The 25,104-nt window shown below is 38.2% G+C and overlaps 2 protein-coding genes across 3 annotated transcripts; both read left to right on the plus strand.

The window, feature by feature from the left end:
* Positions 1-797: 797 nt before the first annotated feature.
* LOC102220956 (dual specificity protein phosphatase 22-A-like) lies at positions 798-15,906 on the plus strand. 2 transcript variants are annotated; one of them, XM_023332661.1, is made up of 8 exons: positions 802-912; positions 1,000-1,096; positions 1,914-1,947; positions 3,649-3,731; positions 4,090-4,139; positions 8,409-8,483; positions 10,106-10,277; positions 14,715-15,906. In XM_023332661.1, the coding sequence occupies exons 2-8, from the start codon at positions 1,076-1,078 to the stop codon at positions 14,883-14,885; spliced, it is 606 nt and encodes a 201-aa protein (XP_023188429.1). In that variant the 5' UTR covers positions 802-912; positions 1,000-1,075; the 3' UTR covers positions 14,886-15,906. The 2 variants fall into 2 exon arrangements, with proteins under 2 accessions (XP_005805009.1, XP_023188429.1); XM_005804952.3 differs by having other exon boundaries at positions 798-1,096.
* Positions 15,907-20,279: 4,373 nt separating this feature from the next.
* irf8 (interferon regulatory factor 8) lies at positions 20,280-23,803 on the plus strand. The gene is made up of 9 exons (XM_005804951.2): positions 20,280-20,375; positions 20,552-20,763; positions 21,000-21,183; positions 21,301-21,401; positions 21,628-21,685; positions 22,126-22,173; positions 22,278-22,670; positions 22,802-22,917; positions 23,035-23,803. Exons 2-9 carry the CDS (start codon positions 20,593-20,595, stop codon positions 23,230-23,232), a joined length of 1,269 nt encoding a protein of 422 aa, XP_005805008.1. The 5' UTR covers positions 20,280-20,375; positions 20,552-20,592; the 3' UTR covers positions 23,233-23,803.
* Positions 23,804-25,104: the final 1,301 nt, after the last annotated feature.

A 25,104-nucleotide genomic window follows, 5' to 3' on the forward strand; every position in this document is an offset into this window, starting at 1 on the left:
TGCATACAGTAACGTTTTATTGTAGATACAGTTAAGATGGTATTGTTGCGGGGACCTTGAAAGAATTTGAGGAGTTAATATCTTCCATGCATGAGAAAATAGTGTAAACAAATTGCTTATTTAACCATCTACTACCAGGTACTATCCAACATTTCTATTTGAATAAGACAGCCACCTAAAACAGTTTTTGCTAAAGACATTTTTAAGTTGAGGTGCTGATGTGCTGGTGCTCATTACTCCTTCACCTTCATCACCAAAAAAAGAATATTCTACACAGACTCAGCATACAAAAGATTCATAATCCTCTATAGATCTCGCCAAACAAGTTCACCTACATATTTTAAACGGAATGTATCTATCAGTGGATCTGTTACGACAGTGATATAAATAATCTAAGCAAATAACTGCATATTTTACAGAAGGACTGAAAGTTTGGATCAAATATATCTTATACTATGTGAGTCAATGCATATTATTGGCTTTTGCAAGAGGTTTGACATTGATCATAAGCTCATTATGGAAAGGTAAGACTTTCTGGCAGATGAAGATATTATCCATTGTAAATTGAATGCGCGGTTTCTTAAAAAGCACTGAAGGTTTCAAATATTTTTTTTTGAATCGAACATTAATTACTGTATATTGAATTACCATTAAGTAGCTGGAATGCCATTATTAATGTTTGGAACAACGACAAAAGATTTATTGTGGTTTCTAATATATGTTACAACGGCCTGCCATAAGCAGCGTCTGAGTTGACTGCAGCACGCCGTGATGCCACTTACCGGATGAACAGTTGTTTCACGTCAAAACAATCCGGAAGACGGTAAAGCATGACGGAACTGCTGCTCGGCGGAGGCGAGGTCAAGGCTACGGTGATCCCAGATGTTCATAGAACTATAATCTGCTGAACCTGTGGGTTATCATGTACAATAGGTGTCGGCAATTATCTGCTTTATGAGCCAAGACTAACACACCCCAGTGTTACGGTTTGCACTGCAGGTCCATGCTGACATAGCGCAGCTTTTCCAGATATCCGAACTGGTGTAGCTCCACCGTAAACAGGTCCAGCGACATCATGGGGAATGGAATGAATAAGGTCAGTTGTGCTTTTGCTTCCCTACTCAGGAGTTATGCTGTTTGTGGTCCCTCTAATGTAGCTGTGAAAAGCCTTCCTGATAGTCTGACAAGTCACTGTCAGTCAGACTGAGCTGATTGTCTATCGAGTTAGACCTCCAAGGAAATGCAAGTTAGATATGGAGTAGACTTGTCTGGTATTTTGGAGATTCTTTAATGATTTCTAATGTCAATGCTTATTACCTCTTTACATAAACCATTACTGAAACTCATTTGTGATCAAAATGCATTTGGTAAATGCTAACTAACAGATAATAGCAAGGCTCAGATTGTTAGGCAGGGGGCGCTGTTGCAGAATACTCAAAAGAATACTCTTATAAATTATTTAGATTTTTTTTTTAATGATAAATAAATAATATATCTGTCATAATGATGTGGAAAATACTTCACTCTTGGAAAATACATTCACTTCTTGAAATCCTGTTATTAGGAAATTTAGGTACATTTGAGGAGATGATAATGCTTTATTTAATGACACACAGTGGGAAAATATATATATATCTTCACTGCTGAGAGGATATTTATGTTTATTAATGTTGGGATTCCCCTTTTTCTGACTCAGTGGTGACCGTTGTGGTCCAGAAGCAGCACCCTGGTGCCGCTCATCACTTTGTCCTGCATGGCCACTCCAAGCCTTGTATGGCTGTGAGGACATTGCTAAGTTCTTAAGCCTTAAATCCAGCCTTACCTGACCTGGAACGAGCAGAGTTCTGGTCTCTGAGTTGGAATGGATGAATGAGTGATTGTAATGCAAGATGTCTGTGTCTGTTGCTTCACAGGTTGTTGATGGACTGTACCTGGGCAACATAAGAGGTAAGACAAACATGTTTCAAAATATGTTAACGCGTTAAGTTTAAGCTTAAAGAACAGACAGACCATGTTAGACTCTCAGTCAGCATATTTGCGTTGGGTAACTGTTAGCGTAGCCTATTTAGGATTGTTTCTTATTGATTGGTGCAACACAGAGAGTCTTCCATTGAATCCTTTTTTAAATATTTAGTTTTATGTCAGTGTCAGTGGGTAATTTGGAGTGTACCTCCACATTTAAAAGCACTAGTAAATCGTATGCTCTTTGTGGTTAGTAGCACAGAACAAACCAACAGTTAAGCTGCATCAAACTGGCATCTTTTTTGGCCGCTTTTACAAACTGATTTCTGTTTGTGTTTCATCGAAAGGATAAATATCATGTAGAAAGAGTGACTGATGAGACTGCAATAAGAATCAGTAATCATGTGAGTGTTCTGATAACTGGTTTGGCTAGGTGCACACCCTCAGCCCAGCTAAGCTGGCATTTGCATTTCCACTAATTTTAGCTCCTCCACCCGATTGCAGTGGCACCACATCTAAAATTAGTCCAGCTGACAGGATCAAGTGATCATAGGACTAACTATTGCAAAGAACCTGTTCTCAGCTCTGTCTCAATTTGAACCTTTAGCACCGCTGGTCAAAGTTATGTTTGTTTCCTGTAAAATATTAACCCAGAAGTATGCATCTTCATTTTTACAACCTGTCCTTTACAGTTGTGTCTAGCTGTGGAGCTCACAGTAGTTCTGTTCATTTCAATGAAAAAGCAAAAAATAAACAGCAGTTGTGGATGAAGCTGAGTATTGTGAGAAAGTGAAGAATGTTTGAGATGCAGAACTTTGGTATCAAGGCAGAAGACAGTGCCTATTCAAATGGAAAGCACAGATAGCAAAGTCTACAGTTTGAGTGCAAACTGAGGAACTAAAATTATTTATGGGCATTTATCAAGTAAGAAGGTGATTGTCTGATTTGGATAAAAATAAAAACACTACAATTCTGGCCGCAATCTGATAGACACTGACAATAACAGCTTGAGTTCTCAGTATTACAAAAGTGACTATTTTAATCTGGCTGTATTATGACAGCAACATTACAGTATCAGCCATCAATGTGTATGCTGACCTAATCTAATCCAGTTCTGGAGCAGTTTGTGTACCGAACTTCAGGTGCATTTATTTCTAAAAAAAAGAGCCACCATACACTGATTTTCTTTTGTCTTTACTCTTTAATGATATTTATTCTAGAGGCTCATAGAAGAATCATAACCACTATCTGAGTATCTTATTGCCTGTGAATGGAGTTCTGGGTTTTGATCCAGGCATCACAAAGGAAGGGAAGCTGTGTTGAACCAGCCTCTTTGCACAGCAGACATGTCTATACAGGATTTTTTTTTTTGTTGCTGCAAGATTACCCTGAAGAAATACTTTTTTTTAGACTCTGAGTTAGCTGAGATTATTGTTAGATGATAGCCAGTCACAGATGAATTCATACTGACCTGTTTTTCCAACATTCTGTGTTGTAAAGCCTGTTACAAAAATATAAAACATTCAAAAATGTCTGTGAGGGGTAATTCAATCCATTTAATGCTGTGATTCCTTGTGAATATTCTCAGCCTGTTTCTGAAATTAGAACTTACTGTTGAGCTCACAACATGTAAACACAAGTTGAGCAACTGTTTGACTGATGTGTTTCTTGTTTTTCTTTTCGCAGATTCGGAAAACAGAGAAGGTCTCTCCAAAAACGGAATCACCCACATCCTTTCAGTATACAACAACGCTAAACCAGTGCATGAGGTTAGTGAAGAAACCAGCCTGGGCGGTATTTTTGGCTGCTGCGTGGTGTGTTTTTAATGCATCAAACCAGTGCTTCCTGTGGAAAATTTTATCTGGTGATTTTTCTAAAGGCTTCTGTCTCTTTAGTAAGTGTAGTTCAGCCTTTCAGCCAGCAGGGGGAGCTAGTGACCTTTGATTGATGTAAAAGAGTTTGTGGCATCAACTGAAGTGTAAATTCAGTGCGTTAAAAGAGGTTTAGTTTAACTAAAAATGCAAAGCTCGTGATAAATAAGGTACACCACATTAAACAAAGATTTAAAACCAGCTTTAATCACAATCTGAATTCTTCAGTTGACTGCTTTTAATCCTTGTTTTTCAGGACATGACATACCTTTGTATTCATGCGGCTGATGCTTCCAGTCAGAACCTGTGAGTAAACAAGTGGGGTTATTAGTGCTTGTTTTGTTTTTGTTTTGTATGTATCATTAAGACTGTCTCGGTTAATAATGCTAGTGTAAGAATTAAAGAAAAGTTTATCCACCTCATTGCTAATTTCATTACTATTAATCTTTATATATTTAGTGGAAGGTTTTTTCTGTACTATTAAATTTAGCTCAAATCAGCTTTATTTATAGTAACTTCTCAGGTTTAGCGTATTATGAAATTTTGGAGGAAAAAACATCTTTATCCAAATGGGGAACTTGAGGTGAAGATAACATTACTGTGCCTCATGTTTTTATTTAACATAAACAAGGAATAAAAGGTGACTTAATAACTTAGAATAACTTATTAGTCTCTCATATTCTACACTACTGTTTATGTTGACCCAATTTGAGCTAACCATCACCTTTTGAATGGATGTTTTCACATTTCATTGCAGTAAATGGTCACTTCCTTACTATGAGCTCTCCAGTACCTTACAGTTAGACTGGGATGTTTTTGTTTAGAGTAGCAAGGTTGGTTTTCACCTGGTTTTCACCAGCCTTGTTACTCTGGGTTATTATCAGACATCTGAAATTTGTGGTTGTTTATCTAAAGAAAATGCTATTTTTCCCAAAAGGTTTGTGGTTTATTTAGATTTTACAAATCTAATTTGTATTAAAATGTTTAACTTTAAAGAGACCAGGCTTCCTCTCAGAAGCCTTTTTAAAGTAACCACACTCGGTCAGCTTCCTGCTCTCTCTAACTTCAACATGCTGATGGAGGCCTGTGTTGTCGCAGGTGGAAGCCTTTAGTTTGCAACTTCCCTGAACATCGCATGGTCTGACCTCAGTGTGAACTTTACACTTCTGATAAAGAACAGCTGCTGTCTTGAATATTTTCAGCCATTTTATTTACGTTCATATTCATGTCGCTTAGCGGACACTTTTACCCTGTCATATTGCTGTGATGGAGACCCATCATCTCGATCCGGGGCACGACAACATGCGGCAAGTTCGAGGATCAAATTCCTAACCTTATCAAAGATAGATAATCCTTCTGTTTCTGACAAACGGTGCTAAATATTTGTGACTGAAATTGTAACAGTCAGTAAATTGGTTCGGAAGCACTTACTCGTTCTTTTAATTTCTATTTGAGCTGCAAGGGGGGATTTTATTTTGCATATGCTTCTTCTGCAGCTTGTAATGACACAAGATATTATGTCATATGAGTTTGTTCATCTTTGTCATGTGATTTAAAGAGATATGAAAGATGAGGTGTAATTATCTGACGGTTCTTTCATACCATTGCTATGGATTAAAGTCCATTGAATCAGAGTGTTGCCTGTTGCTGCACACTGCTGGTTAGCTAACTGAAATGAAAGCTTCTACATGTTTTCTGTACAAGAAAGACAGATTGAGCTATTCCCTATTTAAGGTGTAAAAAAACTATAGGTTTTAAAGTTATTAGGCAGTTTTATTTACTTTGAATTAAATGCTTTCAGTATTTACTAAACAGGTAGATAAAGTCCTTATGTGGTTCATTTAAAATGTTCTGCTAAACCGAACAAAAAACAATTGGTAAGTGCTTTGCGTGGTTGCTTTCTTTTTTTCCTCTATTACACATATTAAACCATCTTCTTTTGATAGTTTTTCAAGCTTGAATTCTTAATATTCCAAACAGGTATTACAGTTTTTGTGTTACTCCTGAAATGCCTATATTTTTGCCAGACTCACTTGTATCAAGATGATTGATCAAGTGAGCTAAAAAAAAAGGCCTACATTGAATTTTCCAGCCAAATGTTCGGGCAGAACATAAATCCTCCATTGAAAATTTCAGTATTATATACGTCATTTTTGATATGGGTGATCCAGATCCCTTTTATTATTAATGCAGGCCCTGCATTTATAGGAGGTAGAATTATAAGTTATAAGCTACACATAAGACAGAAAGGGATTGAATGTGAGGCATCTTTGACCCAAACTATGATCCTGTTCCAGAGAAGTAGAGCCTGAGAGGAAAACGCTGCTTCTCTACTAACAGTTAAACGAACCACAGCAGGTTATGTCTTCTATGTGTTTTGGAGGGAACTTCTGTTTTCAAGTCATCGGCAGCCAGGCTGAGTGTTTGCAGAGACATGAGCTGCACCTCCACTCTCAGCAGTGGCTGCTATCACAACACATTAGTCATAGCAGTAACATGTCTTTTGATTAGCTCTGTGACTTCATACGACACTGTTTGTTTTAACTCATAATTAAACACCGTGCTCAAAGAGAGGATACAAAAAAACATTGGTCTTGGTCAGTAGTTGGAGCATTAATGAGCCGTCTGCGTTGTTACAGTGCAAACTGATGACCGATTTTGAGATCAGGCTGAGAACTGCTCGACTTAGTGCTCTCTGTTTAGAGCTCTGGGCTGTGTAATTTATAGGGTGTTGGTGATGTTTCTGCCAGCAGAGTCGAAGTGTCAAGAGTAACTAAATACATTCCCGAAGAAGCCCTGACAGTAGAAAAGCATTGATTCTGCTAGGTAATAAAAGAATCTCAAAGCAACAGAGTTTCTCCGTTTTAACCTCAGTTTCAGCGTTGGTAGGTTCAGTTATCTGGGCTCTGAGGAGGAACTCGCTTGAAGTAAAACTCTTAATGAGAATTTAACTGTTGTGGCTGTTTGGCTGTTCTTGATTGGGCCAGGTTGGGGTGTGGTGGAGTGGGGTGTGGATGTCTGACCTCCACTGTCGCAATCAGGCGTCCTTCCCTCCGGCAGCAGAGGAAGGAAACCTCCCAGTGACATCTGGCTGTTTGCTTCGACCACCCAGGGCTTTATAATAAACCCCCTCTGTCACAATCACTGGTCTGACTGAGGAGAGGAGAGGGTGAGGCCAACCGCCGTCTTGCCTTGCTTGCCATCACACAGGGGCCCCTACGGTCAGACCTGATGGCCCTTCTTATGTGTTCAGTGCATGACAGTAAACAGCATTAATGGTGTCTTGGGCTGCTGATTTGATCTGGTTTAAGAGTGACAGCTACACCGCATTAACTGCTCTTTATAAATTTTCTTCTTTGGCTTCTTCTAATGCAGCCTGTATCGGAAGTTCATCTTGTTTTTTATGAGCATTGGTTCTAATGCATAGAAATCACAGACCATGAAGGCATCAACTGATTTGCATCAGCATTTGCATTTGTGCAAGTCGTCCCCTAGTCCAAACTGGTTCCAAAACTAAGCAGATCATTGTAATTTAAGAAAAAAAAAGGAAAAATCAGCATAACATATACCAAATATACCACAGATTTGCAGAAGCTCGTTATGCATTTCAAACATACAGCAACTTCTATCTGCTAAAGCTCAGTTTTTGCCCTTTTTCTGTCTTCTTAAAACCTCAAACTTCTCTGTCACAAGTTAGTTTTCTGCACATTGAACAAGTACCGCCGGAAACCTCTGTGCTAGACGAACAAAGCAAAGTGCTGAGGGAGACGTTTTAAAGAAGGCTTTGGATCTCAAGGAGGAGGGAAAAAAACCCGAAAAGCAACAGTCTATTTTAGCTCCAGTCTGTTAGTGAGTCTGCTGTTGAGTAACCAGCATCTGCTCCTCCAGAGGCGCCGTTATCAGCCACGCACTTCTTGATTATGCAAAAGCTAAAGGAAATCATCGTTTTCAGACTGAATACACAAGAGGCCAGAGGGCCATTTGTCACACAGCTACACCAGCTCTGTCCTGGTGCTGTATTTTGGGGCTGTTTTTTGTTGTATTCATTTCAAAGTGATGTAACTTTGCACATAAAGAAAAGGTAGACGGTTACTTCCCTTCTCTATCCTCGCTGTCTGTGCCCTGGTCTACCACAAACTCTCTGTTTGAGCCAGCCTAATACTTTTCTCACATGACATGAGTGGAAAAGTAGAAAGAGAAAAAAAAACCCTCCTGATAAGCAGTTTCTTAGAAAAGACTGAAATCTATTAAAGCAGACTCATGCTATGTTGTAAACCTTTCGGAGTGCATTTGTAGTTTCAAGTGTCACAGTCAGGACATCATCATAATTTCTGAAACAAATTGGAACCGCATCGCTCTGGCCTTTACAGAGGGTTTCAGTTCAAGGTGTCTTTTCTCAGATCCCATTTAACGTAACCCATTTTTAGCTCCACTACCTGCATCGCTGACAAACAAGATGCTTCTTTCCCTTAATTTATGAGTGACTATATTTGGCTTTTTACTTTAGACATTATTGCATGTTGCACAATTCCTATTTTTCTTCTTGTCAACATTTCTCTTGTGTTGCTTTTCCAGACTGCAGCATTTCAAAGAGTGCATCGGCTTCATCCACCAGTGTCGCCTCAACGGTGGAGCCTGTTTGGTTCACTGGTAGGTTTTTAAGATTTGAGCAGCTTCCTCATGGTAGCTGAGCGTGTCAAGTCTGCTCTCTAAATAAGGGTTATGAGAAAATCTCTTTCCAGATTAAAGCATTGTCAATGAGTGACTTGCTCTTCGGGTCTGAAGTTTACATGCTGTCAAAATAGGCATGTTGGTCTTTTTAATGGTGCATATAAATTTTGCCATGGTGTTTTTGCTACACAAGCATCTGGCAGAAATCCTGCTGCATTTGGAAAGTTCATTTGAATATTCCTGGTTCAGACCGCTGCTGCTAAGAAGAGCCCACAACATCTCAATGAGAGTGTTGTTAGGGCCATTTCTGAAGCTTTATGGAAACCCACTTTATCCCAACATCAGGTTAGAACACCCCATTGGGTCCCAGGTTCCTCCATCTCTCACCCCAAACACTGAGTTTGACTTTAATATTGAAACTAAAACTGAAATGGAACTGAGGTTATTTCAATCTGGAGAGACTCAGACGGAAAAAACAGCGATTAAAAAGATTTATTGACATGCATGAATTTAAAGTTCTTTGGCGCTCGGGCCCCGGCTGAGGACATTGAGCTGTGAATTGCGATCAGCTCGGATGAGCATTCCCGATGTAGGTTAGGAATGTCATCCCCCGGGACCCGACACTGGTGGTGGGGGTCGGTGAAGGACGGGAGCCTGAAGAGTGGAGGTGGAGAAGGGGTGGAGGAGGGTTGAGCGCAGCTGGAAAGCGGAAGATGCCATGGATGGAGGTCCTTATCAACTGGGCCTTGGTCGGTGATTGGACGTGACGTGGCTTCGTCCAGCGTTGATAGGTCAGCGGTGATGAGCGGGACACGCCGACTGGATGATGCAGGTGGGGCTAAAGAGTCTTCCAGTTTGAATTTGCGCCTAGGCTTCATTTCTCTCAGTTGATCTGATTTTATTAAATATTTCTATAAATAAATGAAATCTGTATGTGGTGTTAAGAAGCTTGAGAGGGGACTTTTTGTGAGCTGTTGCTATGAAAGTTGTTTAATATAATTGTAGCAACAGCTTCGTCTACAATCTGGTAGGTTTCCATTAAAATATTCAATAATATGCAATGCCTTGATAAATAAATAAACTAAATGAAAATGCTTTAAATGGAGAGAGAAAGATTTAGCTCTTAGTCCACAAAATAATATGTTTCAAGTTGTCAAAAGTGTGGACACAGTTCCAACTCCTAAGCATGGTGGTGGTAACATCATGCTGAGGGTCTGTTTCACCAGCAGGGGTGCTGCTGCAATGCTCAAACTGGAAAACAAGTTTGGGTCCAAAGCAAGAAACCAGTCCATTTAAATGAACTCAATGAATGCTGCCATACAGAGTGATGAAATCCAGGATTATGGCAGAAACTTGTTGTTGTGTGTTGGAGAGCCGCAACTTGCTGAGGGATTTTTAACCAGGTACTAATGGTTATGTGAATAGTCTGTATGTATAACTTTGTGCCAGTCTGAATGCGATAAAGAATGCAGACATATGCACCACGCTTTTTTTTTTTTTTTTAGTAATGAAAGTAGTTTGTTGTATCATCATTCCAGTGCAAATGCATCACTGTGACATAATGCTGGTTGCTGAGTTACACAGTTCCTTTTTTGCTGTAGTCTTGCAGGTGTGTCGCGCAGCACCACCATAGTGGTGGCCTACCTGATGACCGTCACCCACTACAGCTGGGAGGAATGTCTGACTGCAGTGAAGGCTGTTCGCTCGTTTGTCGGCCCAAACTACGGCTTCCAGGAGCAGCTGCAGGAGTACCAGAACACACGCGTCTCAGAGGTAAACCTGACAAACCCAAAAGCAGAGAGAAGCGAACGCTTTGGTGGTTTGAATGTTGAAACTAAACGCAATGCGGGTCTTTAGTTAAGATGTTTTCACCGTCTTAAGAACTGCAGGAATTTAGCGCTCTGTAAATAGTTTCAGGTGTTAATTGTGATTCAGTACTGAGGTCGGGACAGGATGTGACAAATGCAGCCATCACATGCAGACTGTGGTTAACCTGTCAACTGTTAATCGCAACCATCTCAGACACACTTTGAGCTGTCTTCCAAAGTGGGTTAATTTCTGTCTCCTGCAGAGGACAACGAGCAACTATGATTTGTTACTCTGTAAAGACTAGAGGTTATAAATACAAACCAGTTCAATAAATCCACATATAACTTAACTCTGCTTCTCAGCTTTACTTTATATGTATGACACTCTTTTTAGATTTTTCTTGGTAAAAAAAAAAACAAACAAAAAAAATAAAAATGAAAACCCGACTGTTGCAATTCATAACAGTCGGGGGGCTATGCTGGCCCAAAAATATGAGATTTTTGTTTGTAATGTGAAAACATGAAAATGTTTAAGGGATTTGAATACTTTTGGAAAGCATTAGAAATTCCAAAGCATTCTTATCAAAAATTCTTTGTACCAAAAACAAAGTAAAACTAAAATTTGAAGAAATCGGAGATATTTATAGATTGCATTTCTGTTTCACTACATTTTTAAGACAAAACGACAGTATACACCTCAGGGTCTGAATTAAGTCATTTTACAGTCATATTCAATAAATTACAATATGCAAGTATCAAGCAGAGGTTCTATTAATCTCACCTTTCTGTGTAATTCTTTTTAATTGGTAATATTCTAATCTTAATAGTCTTGTTTTCTTTAGCTGCATCCAGAAAAATCCTCATAAAGTCTTGAAATCGTCAGTCTGTACAAATTTAATCTAATGTGCTTCACTTAGTGAAATGATTTAAGGAAACAAATGAACTTTTTGGTAACAAAACAATATATTATGCCGTGAACAACTTACAAAACTCTGTTCACTCCATCATCTGAAAATGGAAACGGACACAACTGTCCACCTAACATGACAGGAGGCGACCAAGGAGGGTTTTATTCAGAGGATCATCCAGGAAGGCCACGGTGACTCTGGAGGAGCTGCAGATGACAGTCTAGATTTTACTTTAAACTAAGTAGCAGTTCTTTTTGTAGTTTGCTGCCAGCCGAGCAGGGATCATACCAACCGTGTGAAAGAAGGTGCTCTGGTCAGATGAGACCAAAATTATTGACTTGCTGGAAAATCACTTTGTGTGGTGGAAAACTGACACAGCACATCAAACTGAAACCAGCATCGCCACCGTGGAACATGGCGGTAGCAACGTCGTGCTGTGGGAAAGCCTTTCTCCTGAAAGGATAGGGAAGCTTGTCAGAGTAAAAACACCGTTGTACATAAACGCCAGAACTACAGTGGAATGGTTTAGATAAAGTGCAAACCTAAATCCAAGTGAATATCTGTGTAAAGACTGTGTAAAATTTATTAGTTAATTTAAAACAGTCAATTTGCAAAATGACTCTAAAAGATCTTTTACCAGACTTAGCTTAAGCTAGTTTCCATCTGTTGTCCCTGAGCAGATAAGTTAATAAAACAGTCTAATATCCTAAAGCATACATCTACTCTAATAAGAATCACTGTAGAAAGTCATAAAATGACAAGAATATAAATAATACTAAATGCTAAATGTCTGCTCTGAAAATTGATGTCTACTGATGCTCTTCATTCAGTTTAAGCTATTTTGCTGAGTAGAAAAATGAAAATAGTGGAGACCAGGTAGTTAATGGTGGTTCTACTAATTACTGACTCAAGCAGCTCAATGCCATCCTTTTCAGGTTTTTATTTGTAGAAAATGTTGAAAACCAACATCTGATTTTCATTTCACTTCACAATTCTACAGTGCTTTATGTTGCTCTGTCTCCTAATTACCAGTAGAATTAAGAGATTAGGGGTGTGAATACTTATGTAGGGCACCTGCACATCTGATCTGGCTTTGGCATTTTTCAAGGCAGAAAAGTCCAAGTCAAAGTCCAGGAAAATCTAAAGTAAATTTAAGTGCCGGATTCAAATATTACTGGTGCACAGTTTGGTCCTTTCAACAAATTGTCTTTGATTCATCTGAAGAATGTGATCCGTACCGAATTGAACGCGTCCAACGTGAGCTTGCAGCGGCTGGCTGTTCTCAGCCTGTATCTTTTGCAGAAGACACGCAGAGTGTGTGATTCCATGACCAGCCCGTGTGAGAAGGGGAACTGCAGGGGGTTTGCTTGGATTGCATTAGCCTGGGTCTGCTCATCACGTGTTAAGCATTACTGTCAGCATCTTGCAACATAGCATGACTTCAAAAAAAAAAAAAAAAAGAAACCTGCTCATTGTTTGAAAACGTTGCACTGATTTCTAGGATTAAAGAGGAAATGTGTTTTCTGCATCTGTGATTTTCCCACATGTGTAAGAGAGAAAGTAAAGCCTCCACAGATGATTTTTGTATTTGAGATTATCTGATTAACAAGAACTTTCAATTATTTATCTAAACACGCATTTGTTTGAAAGTGTTAAAGATCCTGCGGACCTGAGCAACCTTGAACGTTGATAACGTTATCAGATCATTACAGTTTAACCAATCCCTGCCTTTGAACTGGATCATTGTGTTATGATTAAAACATTTTGAAGGGTGAACAGACATTTTAAAAAGTTTATTAAATATCAAACACTTTTATTAACTATTGTATTTGAAATTAATGGTTAGCGCCTAACAGTGGAGTTTTGAAATGTCTGGAAAAGTATTTAATTTACTTTTATATGGTAATTTTCCAGGTCTGTATGGTTGAGGAAAAAGGAAAATAGATAGACTTTTCTCCACACAAGAAAAAGGTCATTAGTCAAAATCAACAAACATGTTTTACAGAATCAGCATTTCGCCTGGGAGACTTTCTTCCTTATTTGACATGTGTAACAGTTGTAGATTTTGAAAAAGGGCTGCTAAGCCAGACGCCACAAAAGCAGCGGTCCATTAGCACACTCTGAAAACCAGCCCATCAATTTAAGCATTATTATTTTATTATCTGTGAAATATTCTGATCGTAAGGCTTGACTACAATTTAAACAGATTCAGAGTTGAATGCCCAGACTCTTTTTTTTTTTTTAATCATTCTAAATAAATATTGTGTACATTTAAATCTGGAGAACTATAAAATAATATGTAGGAATCTTGTCAATATGATCCTGTTTTTGTTCAGAAGCTGCTGGGCTTGAGTTGTATCAACTCAGATGAACCAGATGTGACTTATCCTGCTTGTACTTTGTGGCTTTTGTGGAGTTATAAAATATTTCAAGATGACACATTAAAATTTTTGCTAGTTTCTTTTGATGTTATCTTTACTCTGGTTTCATCTTCTTTAAATTCATCTCTTTTACAGCTGGGTTAGTGTAATGAGTCAGTGCTGTGGTGTTTGGCTCTTTGGATGAATGTGACAATACTAATTTAAGGAAGATGAATGTATTACTTTCACAATGACTTTCACTTCAAATAATGTTATGGCACAAGTTAGTGGATAAATCCTGAATATCATTTTAACTTTTCTTGATGTTAAAGAAAGTTTTTAAAGAAAGGCTCATATATGTAATTAAATCCAAAGTCATGTAAGCTGGACAGTAACATTAAGAATATATATTTTTTAAAAGATTTACAATCCTTTCATTCTTTATTTTAACTCTTCTAACAGAATTCACGTTCTACTACAATTTCACTAAGAAGTTTCATTCTTAGGTTATTATCTGTTATATCAGGTATCTATTCAGCTCAGATGTTTGAAACATGGAAACAACTGTTCCAACAGAACAATGATCAAAAAGACACATCCAAACCGATTTTTGGAATGCATAAAACAGGGTGGCAACAATGGCATTTCTCAACCATGGGGATTTTTCTGCTTTCTTTAATATTTTAATATTACAGCCGATCGATTAAAAAACTATTTTTAAAAGCAGAAACGTGAGCTTAATGAAAAGTGTGTTTAATACCTGCTTACAGGTTATTTTCAAAAGGTGCTTTTGACAAACAAGACTAAGTAAATTTGGTCTAAGTAAATCTGGAGATATATTTATTAAATATGATTGTACAACCAACCGTTTGTGGCCAGTTGGATGTTAAGGGAGGGTTGTATGTATTGTATGTAGCCTTGGTGTTTAATTTGGATGCTCAGTGGATTTGTGAAAAATCCATTATAAATACATATATATTTTTAAAAATCATGACATTTTTATGTTGTGATGTATTTCACCTTTGAGAAATACAATAAAAATGTTTTATTCATTATTATTATTCCTGAGCATGGCTCACCACATTATTCAGGGTAATGAAGGTCTTCATTGCTTGCTTCTTTTTATGTCTCCAGTACCGAGCTTGGCTTCAGTCCAGTTTTCGTCCCAGTCCGTTCAATGACCAGCAGGAGGTGGAGGCTCTGTTAAACCAGTATGCTGAGCAGCAGGAGAGCCAGGGCAGAGCGGTGGACCACAGCTGGATGAACCGGGGTGTAGACGCTGCTGATGCTGAAGGCGACAGCTAAAGCTCCAGCTCCGTACCCAAGTCAGCCCCCATACCGAATTCAACTTTAGAGTTTGGATTAAAGAAATCGTTTTTTTTTTAAGCTCTGGATATTTATTTAGAAATTTGCTACAAACTTTGATTTCTTATATCACTGAGCACTGCCATTGCTATGGTTTTGGTGACGCCTTACAATAAACACCCCAGCACTTTAGCCATAATGAGTAACTTCCATGTATCTTTTTTTGTTTTGTTTGTTTTTGTTTTGTTTATTTATTTATTTTTTTACCATTGACTCAGCAGCCTTACATCTGACTGATTAATGCTGTTTTGATTAAAAACTGTTTGCCTTTTTGAAAAATGAAATGCTCCAGTTCAGCCATAATGTCTTATTTTTACGTACATCCCTCCAGTTTCTCCAAAATAAACTATTTAACACCGCAGCTTGTGAAATCATCATGTGCATTGGACTGATGCATTTTTTAAGTGCATCTGATTAACAGATAATGAGAAAGATTTTTTATTATTATTATTTGATCACATTACACAGACCAAAATGCATTACCTGGACCCCACAGTGAAACTTCCTGATTTGGTGGAAATAATGATGATGTGTAGTAGGTCACAGAGTGTTGCACAAACTTCTACTTTCCCTGCTCAGGAGGGAACTTAATGCTCCTTGTCAGGCTGTAAGTAGAAAAAAGAGAACAGTTAAACAATAAAAGCAGGAGGTAACATTTGGTGACAGATTGCTTTAATTGTCCACAATAATTTATGGCACTATAAACACATTGAAAATGTTTTAACATTTAGAAAATGTTACTTGAGATAAAATAAACTCAATGAACTTTGAAGAGTAATCACCCTTTGATTTCCAAACACCTGTCTTCCTTTTAATGCCTCTTTGTAATGCAATTGTGGATTTAAAAAAAAATATATATTGTTAAATTTCTGTTCTGTTTTAATTATGTATATATGATTTATTTTGTTGTTATGTTTTATAAAGAAATGCAAAATTGCTAATAAATCTGAAGCTCTTGCAATGAGTGTATAAGCCAAGTTGAATCATGTATTACAAAAAGAACTGATAAGGCCAATGAATCACGTTAAACATTTACTTCCTTTTTTTTAAAAAAAAAAACGTAATTATACTATCATTATTCATGAAATTCTGAAGAAATTGCAGACATTCAGAGATGGCATGCTAGGGCGTGCCGTGGTGGCGTAGCGGTTAGCGCGACCCGTATTTGGAGGCCTTGAGTCCTCGACGCAGCCGTCGCGGGTTCGACTCCCGGACCCGATGACATTTGCCACATGTCTTCCCCCCCTCTCCTTCCCTGTTTCCTGTCAGCCTACTATCATATAAGGGACACTAGAGCCCACAAAAGACCCCCTGGAGGGGTAAAAAAAAAAAAAAAGAGATGGCATGCTAGTCTTTGATATATTTTCAAATATACCAGAAGGGATTCGAGAGAAGTTTGGAGTGAACAGCATTTACTCTCATGCACCAATATGGAGTTTGCATGTTCTCCCTATGCATGCATGGGTTCTTTCCGAGTACTCCGGCTTCCTCCCACAGTAAAAAAGTTGAACCCGAATTTCAGTTTTCTCAGAAAATTAAAGACATGATGAGACCAATAAACAATCATCTATGATCCAGTAATATTAATATGTCAATATTAATATTAATATGGCCAGTAGAACCTTGAAGAACTGCTGGTGACCTTTCAGTAATTAAGCAGACAACTCCAGAATTAGAGGAATTTCATGAAAGGTTGTTGTTAAAGATCTACCTGTTTACAGAGATCTTGATGGGAAATTGAGTGGTAGAAAATTTTAGTCAAATAGGAAAATCACAGCTTTTTAGAGGATTGTGAAGCAAAGCCCATGTAAGACTTTAGTAGAGATTACAAGGCGTGGGAGAACAAGCTTCAAGAGCCACCATATATTTGGGCATTAGCTGTTCCATTCCGTGTGTCGAGCAAATCCTAAACTAGAGGCAGCACCAATAGAGTCTTACTTGTAATAAAACGGAAAATATCAAAGATCAGAATTTCTATTTTCAAAGAAAAACAAAAGAAGACAAGAAATGTTGCATTTCAGTTGGGAATTAATGTTCTTGAGTCTGGGGGAAGACTGGAGACATTCAGAATCCAAACGGTGACCATTTACGGAGCCATGTCACTTTTGTTCCACTGATGAATCAAGTCCAGTCAGTGCCTCCATCTGCCAGCACCTTTTAGAGTACATCATTTTTCCTTCTGCTGATAAGCTTTATGAAAATATTGATTTCATTTTCCAGGAGGACTCTGCAGCTGCTCACACTGCTGAATGTACAAACACTTGATTTCATAGCCATGATTTAACTGAGTTTGATTGGTCAGTCTGTGGAGTATTGTCCAGAGAAAGATAAGACATCAGATTGAACAATGCAGACAAAGTGGAGGACAATATTAAAGCAACCTGATCTTCCTGAACAGCAGAGTTGATCTCCTCCATACTACTCAGCACTGATCCTAAATTAATTCAAATATTTAGAGCAAATAATGTTTCTTTTTGTTTATCTTGTGTTTTGTTCACATTAGCTGAACAGTTAGCTATAAACCCTAGTGGTAAAATTGAATAGAAACACCCTGGCTTGAGTTGCTAATGTGAGATCAGGCTACATAACACACAAATTTCACTTTTTTATTTCATTCACTGAAATAAACCAACGTATTGGTTATGTTTCAATTTATTGAGATGCTCAAAAAGTGGTTGTGTCTTTAGCCTTTAAACTGTCAACATTTGTATGGAGACAGTTGGACAGGTTTAGGCATGCAGCTTCCTGGCAGGAAAAACAAACAAACATACTTACAGTAAGTTTAGCAAGCTGTTGAAAATTCCCATTTCGCTCAGTCCATCCGGTTATTTCCAGATTTTAAACTATCAATAATAATTGTTCTCCGTTTACTGGAACATAACATTGTCAAATAAGTTCAATATCATAGGGAAATTGCACATTTTGAAACCTGGTGTGGAGATAAACGTCTTATGTTGAACTCCAGTAAAACTAAAGGAACCTTGGGATTGGGATTGGGATTGGGAGCACTCGGTCATGTGATGTTCGGTGGAAATATTATTGAAAAAGTGCTCATCTTTAAATTTCTTGGCATCATTACATCCAATAGTTTGGGCTGGAGGGATCATGTTGATTATCGCTGCTCTAAATTAGCCCAAAGACTTCATTTCCTGCAGAGACTTGGGTTGTTTGGAGTCCAAGCTAAGATCATGCTGACTTTCTATGACGCAGTTTTCGGGAGTTTAATCAAATACGCCATGGGCTTGGTTTGGCTCGCTTACCTTGAAGTCCAAATCTAGACTTGCTAGCGTAGTGAAAACCTGGATGAAAATAAGCAGGACAAATTCTCAACCTCTTCCACTGCAGTCTGTCGATGACGCTGCAGTAATTAGACAGGCAATAAAGATCTTGACGGATCCATTTCATGCTCTGCTTGGTGACTAATAATGCCAGGAAAACGTTACAGAGTCATTTGTTGCCAAACCAACTCTTTTAAGCAATCCTTTTCCAACCTCCATCTCTCTTCTTAATAAATTGTGATTACTATTTGGAGGATGACAGGGAAGGCCTTTGTTGCATTTCAAGTTGTTATGTATCTTGTACATTCATTTAATTATTTATCTTTTATTTCTTTTTCTTGTTGTTGTTTTATATAGCACTAATCACAAAAGGTCAAATTCAAATTGAAGTACTCATGATTCAGAAGAGGTACCAAAGCCCCACTGTTGTGATCCTTCAAGGATAATGAGGTAAAGACAATGAATGGATAAGTCAGAAGTTGAACCTTGGAAATGTTTGACCTTTTTCTTTGGATATGAGAAAGCCTGTTTATTCAGACAGAAAGATTACCATTGCTGAGGGTGTGTGTGTGTGTCATTACTTTGACACACAGTTGCATTAAAAATAAAATCAGCCCAGCCTCACCAACCAAATCAATCACTGTATTATGTTTCTACTTGGTTTAGTAGGAGCAGCAGAGTGAGGGAAATCCAACAGATTAAACAATCATGACATGCATGTTTTTGATTTTAATATAAGGTGGCCCTCACCCATTTTATGATTATCTTAAAATCATAAAATGGGGATTCCAGAATTTTTTCCAGAAGATCATGCTTTGATTAAAACATTGATTAGACAGAAGAAAAGAAAATAATGTAGAAAATAAAAGACTGCTGAGCTAAAATGATCTCAAATTATAAAACAATGACAAGGACTGAAGATGTCAGACCTCTCACACACCTGGGATCATGGGTCAGTTTGAACACATTAAAATAGTAAAAGTGTTTCCCTCTTTGGGAATAGTGTTACCTCATCCCAAAGAGGAAATGCTCCCGAATGACGTGTTTCAACAAGATGTCAGACCTTTCTCCAAGCACACCTTCAACTGAGCAGACCAACAAAATGAGGTGTGGAGAGGTCAGTTCACATCTTGGACCTTAGCTTAATAGAAAAAAAAATGTTGTGTGACATCAAGTGTGTCTCAGACAAATCTAAGAAATTACAGAAAAACTGTGGAATGTAATTCAGTCATTCTTTTTGCAGTTTATACTGTTTTTAAACAAAAATAGACTGCTTAAAAAAAAAATGGCTAATTGTTCTTTTTTTCCTTAAGAAAGATGATCAACTGACCAGTTTTTTTCTTTCTTAGAGTTTAATTTTGTGTGGCCTTTTCAATGTTTTAATGCAATTTTTGTATATAAATAAATGATGTTAAACTGCTGGTTTTTACTCAATTTGCTATGATTGAACAAAACTTTATAAATGACAAATAATTGAGTTATTTACCTCTGTGTTGACCTTAAAATTATTTCAGACATGTAGCCTATTTTGGAACTAAGATGACATAATGAACATAGGTGATTTATTGCGTTTTTTAACACAAATAATAATTCTGAAGTCTATTTCTGATGCGCCCCTTGTGTGTTCTCTGGTTCTCTATTTCCATGGTTAATATCATGCAGGTGCATTTCTGAAGAAATCTGGAACATGGCTTTGGTCCACTCTGTACAAAGCGCCACTGTGGCAGCACAGCCGCTTTTTCTTTTGCGGTTTCACATTAGATTTGCGTGGGCGCGGATAGGAACGCACAACCTCCTCGTTCTGTCGCACAGAAATCCCCCTCTTCACACAGTAACTTGTGACTTTACGGCTTTTAATCAGTGCTCCCCGTCCTCGGAGCTTTCGGCGTGGGCAGAAGCTTTACAACCATCCCCTGTGTCAGGCCATTTCTTGTAAATACCAGCAGTTCAGAGAAAGAACCCTTCCTGAATGGGTCGTCGAGGCGCAGCCATTGGCTGGAGCGAGGCAGCGCTGGTAAGCCCCTCCCTCCTGTTTCATTCATGCAGCACAACAAACTTTATAGGCAGCTTGTTCAGGGGAGCGCACTTGATTTATCCTGAGGCATAAATCAGCAACTCACACAGAGCCAGGAGCTCACCAGCCTGACTTACTGTAAGTGATTTTACTTTTGGTTTAGCAGAAAACGCTCACAGACTCGACTTACAATCACTCATTTAATAGTTAACTTGATGATTGCCAGAAAGAGTGATGGGAATAATTTAGATGTTTTTGTTCTTATTCTTATAATAATAATAATAATTATTATTATTGTTATTATTATTATTTAGGTAAAAGTGAACAATCTGAGGCAAAAAGACGCGCTGTCAAGATGTCAAACTCGGGTGGTCGCAGACTGAAGCAGTGGCTGATAGAGCAGATCCAAAGTGCGCAGTACTCTGGGCTGCAGTGGGAGGATGAAAGCCGCACCATGTTCAGAATTCCGTGGAAACACGCAGGAAAGCAGGATTACAACCAAGAAGTTGACGCATCTATTTTCAAGGTTTGAGTTTCCTGGAATCTGGATTTTTTCTTTCTTTCTGTTTGCTTTTTCTTGAGGCGCTGCAGCTAAAACGTAATTGATATTGAAGAAACATTTTGTTTATATGATAAATAAAAAAATCTTTCTGTATTTCTTTTTCTCTTCTCTCTTGCTTTTTAGCTCTCCTTCTTTCTTTCCTTTTTTTTTGTTCTTTTGACACCTTGCTTGATATTTTTTGCTTCTTGCCCTCTCCACAGGCCTGGGCTGTCTTTAAAGGCAAGTTTAAGGAGGGGGATAAGGCTGAGCCTGCAACATGGAAGACCAGACTCCGCTGTGCCCTCAACAAAAGCCCTGACTTTGAGGAAGTAACAGAGAGGTCACAGCTGGACATTTCCGAGCCATACAAGGTGTACCGCATCGTACCCGAAGAGGAGCAGAAACGTGGGTTTTCCTTTAAACCTGCTCACTTGTCATGATAATACATAATTAAGTTATTTCTGTAAAATCTCAACAGAATCGTAACACGTGTTTGTTTGTTTGTTTGTTTTTCACCCTCAGATGGTAAAATACCAGTGATGACCATGACAGGTACCGCCAGCTCTGGTGACCACACAGACATGGCCTGCAGCCCTACAGAAATAGAGGAGCTCATTAAGGAGGTACAGAACTGCCTTTCACTTGAAATAGTTCATCTTCACATTGCTTTAGCGTCTTGATGCTCTCAAGTTCATCACCTCTTTGTATTTTTCTCCTTTTGCGACACTTTTTGACCTTCAGTATCACACTGCTGTTCTCTCCTTCAACACTTGTTGCATTCAGCATGCATACCCTCCTCCCTTGTTGTACGCCACAAGCTAATGCAAACTGCTGTGTGTCTTTTTGCAGGAGGACAGCTGCAGCATCCAGGCCAGCCCAGAGTATTGGCCCCAGAACAGCATGAATGGTAAAAAAAAAAAAAATGCTCTCATGTTGATTATTTGAACTGTTAGGATTTCTCTATGTGTTGGACATGCAAATATTTATCTGCATCTAAATTTCGTCTCAACTTTGTAAGACTAATTAGAATTTCTGAGACATTGACTTTTTTTTTTTTTTTTCCATTAAAAATAACCCCAGTGGAAAGCTCTGCCGTTTGTCCCGGCTGCTGTGGGTGCTACATACAAGCTGTTTGCTTGTCTGTCTGTTGAATTCTGCAATGGAACAATTGACTAATATCCTGTTTAAGTCTGCTGACTAAAGTGATTATTTCTCTGTAAATCGTGCTAAGGGAATGCTATTTCTGATGATGCAGCAAAGAACAGACATGACACTGAGGTTGAGTCCACTACAGTAAAACAGAGATGAATTACAAGAAAAGTCATGCCTTCTTTTTGTAATTCACAGCTTTCTCTCTGCATCAGGACCCGATGCCATCAGGCAACGTCAATTCAGGTATGAAAACAGTTCCTTTTTCAGGGATTCTATAAAATCTATTAATTAAAATAAGTGTTATCATATATTCTGTCATTTCTAAACTTTTTTTCTTCCATTTCTAGGTTTCTCCCAGTTGATGATCTCTTTCTACTATGGAGGGAAGCTGATGTACAACACACTGGTTACTCATCCAGAAGGCTGCCGGATTTCCCCCCAGCAGCACCTGGGTCGTGGCGCCCCCTACAGTTCAGACAGCATGCAGAACGTTCACTTCCCCCCAGCAGAGCTTATAGAGTACGAGAGGCAGCGCTACTTCACCCGCAAGCTGCTGGGTCACCTGGAGAGAGGCGTGCTGGTGCGTGCAAACCAAGAGGGCATCTTCATTAAAAGACTGTGCCAGAGTCGAGTCTTCTGTAGCGGGCTGGGGGATGGCAGCTCCCAGTACGGCTCCATGCCCTGGAAACTGGAGAGGGATTCTGTAGTCAAGATTTTTGACACAGGAAGGTTTTTTCAAGGTGAGTCTCAATGTTTGGAAAGCTAAGATCAATGATTAAGACTCGTTTTCCAAGCAAAGGATGTGACAGAGGAGCGATGATATAATATGGTGGCCTAAAGCTCTTTTTTCCTGTTGTCATAAATGTTGCAGCTCTACAGCTCTATCAGGAAGGTCAGATTGCTGCTCCGGATCCCTCGGTGACGCTGTGTTTTGGAGAAGAACTGAATGATGTTAGCAATGCCAAGAGCAAACTGATCGTTCTACAGGTAAGACCTGTCGACTCACAACAGAACAGCTGAGAAAATGTGAATCTGTTGAAGAGACACAAAAATCCAACAACAACAAAAAAAAACCTTCTCTCCTTTCTTCTCCTCCGACAACAGATCACCATGGTGAACTGCCAGCACATGCTGGAGTCCCTGAACCTGCGTCGCTCGCAGCCTTACACCAGCAGCCCAAATGTGGAGATGAGCGATGATGTGGCCACCGAGCAGATGGCCAGAATCTACCAGGACTTGTGCAGCTACAGTGTTCCCCAGAGGCCGGCCTGCTACAGGGACAACATGCCCATCACTGCCTGACCAGCTCAACAAGATTCACCTATAAACATATCAGACATTCTATAGAATTTTCATGTGCACCAAAGAAGTGAACTGAAAGTTACTGAGGATAAGAAAGCATCATCTCCTCTCTGACAATAGGACTTTTAGAGGGAGGCTCAATTTTCAAGCTTCCATTTTGGTTTTGCATGGAATTTCTGTTGCATCCATGCAAGGGAGAAATCAACTTTATCAATTTAAGATATTATGCTACAAGCAGGGATTGATAAATACTTTTCATTGCCAAAGCTTCATTTAAACTAGGTTTATATAAGTAGGCAGTTATGTTCTCAAACTGGATTTTACTTGTTTTTTTTCACAGTTTCAGGAGCTTAGATGATTAATTCTTGTGTGTGTCAAAGTAAAAAGCAGTCGAATAATATCTCATTTCATACTATCGTATTTTCTACAGAAAATGAAAATATTTTTGTATTAGTTGACAAAAATTGCATAATGTTTGGATGCAATGTGGCATTAAAGTACAGATAGGTTTTACTATCAAACTGTTCTCTGAGTAAACTGTATTTCAAATAAAGAGTTTTACAGAAATGCACGTGTGCTTGTCTTTTAACAATTATCAAATCGTGTACAAGTTGAGTTTTAGGCCAACTTTTCAGACCATTCAGAGGACTAAAATTAAAATTTTCTCTCTTATTGTTAAATTTTACATTTCTTTTCGCATGTGTTGCTTTTATAACTCATATAAACCTGTCTTGGTAACTAACCCCACATAAAAAAAACACAAGACAAGCTTTCGTGTTGAACTAATGTCTGTGACATGTTAGTTTCTGCTTCTTAAAGTCTTTGTTTAATCAAGCGTGAAACCAATATTTAAAATTTAACTGCACAGCGGGTCAAGCATATTTCCTCCCTCAACGTCAAAAATGCATTTATTCGATCTAAGATATTCCTTTATTATAAATAATAATAACTATTCTGGATGTTCCCTTTTATGTCAATGTTTTATTCTAAACGGCACAATGAACGTTAAATTTTGCAGCAGAATCTGAGACGTTAACACATGTGCTTCATATGATGGTTGGATGCACAAAACACTAATAAAGATGTATCCCTAAATTAGAACATCACTGAAAATTTTCAGTAATTCCATTCAACACTAATATATAGGTTCAATAAATTTGGCTTGCAGCCATATTTTGAATATTACATAAGATCAATAGTTAAAAGGAATTTTGCTACAGGAAAGTCAATACATGCTTGCGGCACGTTTTTGTCTCAGTTACTGGATCAGAGAACAGATCAGCTGTCGATGTTTAGATATTAAGGAAGTCCAGGCTGTAAATTTTCATCAAATTCTTAAATCAACATTGTTGCAACTGCATCTGTTCCTATCACGTTTTTTTCTTTGACTCAACTTTCCAATATAGAACTCAATATAAAACTCATCAGCGTATTTAGGAAAAATCTTTTGCTGCCAACCCTCCCTGAGGAATATGCCACTGAATATGCTGTTTTACTGCTCTGATGTTGTATTGAAACGTCTTTTGAAACCTAATTTTGGTTTTTCATTAGTGAACTCAGGAGTTTCACATTTTGAACTAAGTTACTGTCCAGATAAAATAAATTACATTTGTGATATTTTGATTTGTTTTTTGCTTTTTACACGTGCAGTCATGTAAAAAAAAACAAACAAACATCTGATTAAAAGTTGACTCAATATTGTCTCATTTTATTTCTAAAGAAAGTGTTTTAATTTCACTTAAACTGCAGCAGTTAACATTGTTTTACTCGTTAAACTAGACAAAATCAACAAAAATGTATTTTTGATCAACTGCTCTTTGCTTTGAATGCCAGCTATGGCGTTTATTTTATAAATCCTCCACTTTTAAACTT

The sequence above is a fragment of the Xiphophorus maculatus genome, chromosome 4 (genome assembly GCF_002775205.1).
Source record: "Xiphophorus maculatus strain JP 163 A chromosome 4, X_maculatus-5.0-male, whole genome shotgun sequence".
NCBI lineage: Eukaryota > Metazoa > Chordata > Actinopteri > Cyprinodontiformes > Poeciliidae > Xiphophorus > Xiphophorus maculatus.

Bases quoted from the DNA above. Each gene is read 5' to 3' on its own strand.
- irf8 (XM_005804951.2), top strand. From the start codon at position 20,593: ATGTCAAACTCGGGTGGTCGCAGACTGAAGCAGTGGCTGATAGAGCAG. The intron at 21,402-21,627 runs GTACAGAACTGC...GTCTTTTTGCAG, and splicing joins TAGAGGAGCTCATTAAGGAG to GAGGACAGCTGCAGCATCCA. The intron at 21,686-22,125 runs GTAAAAAAAAAA...TGTAATTCACAG, and splicing joins GCCCCAGAACAGCATGAATG to CTTTCTCTCTGCATCAGGAC.
- LOC102220956 (XM_005804952.3), top strand. From the start codon at position 1,076: ATGGGGAATGGAATGAATAAG. The intron at 1,948-3,648 runs GTAAGACAAACA...TTCTTTTCGCAG, and splicing joins GTACCTGGGCAACATAAGAG to ATTCGGAAAACAGAGAAGGT. The intron at 10,278-14,714 runs GTAAACCTGACA...TTATGTCTCCAG, and splicing joins AGAACACACGCGTCTCAGAG to TACCGAGCTTGGCTTCAGTC.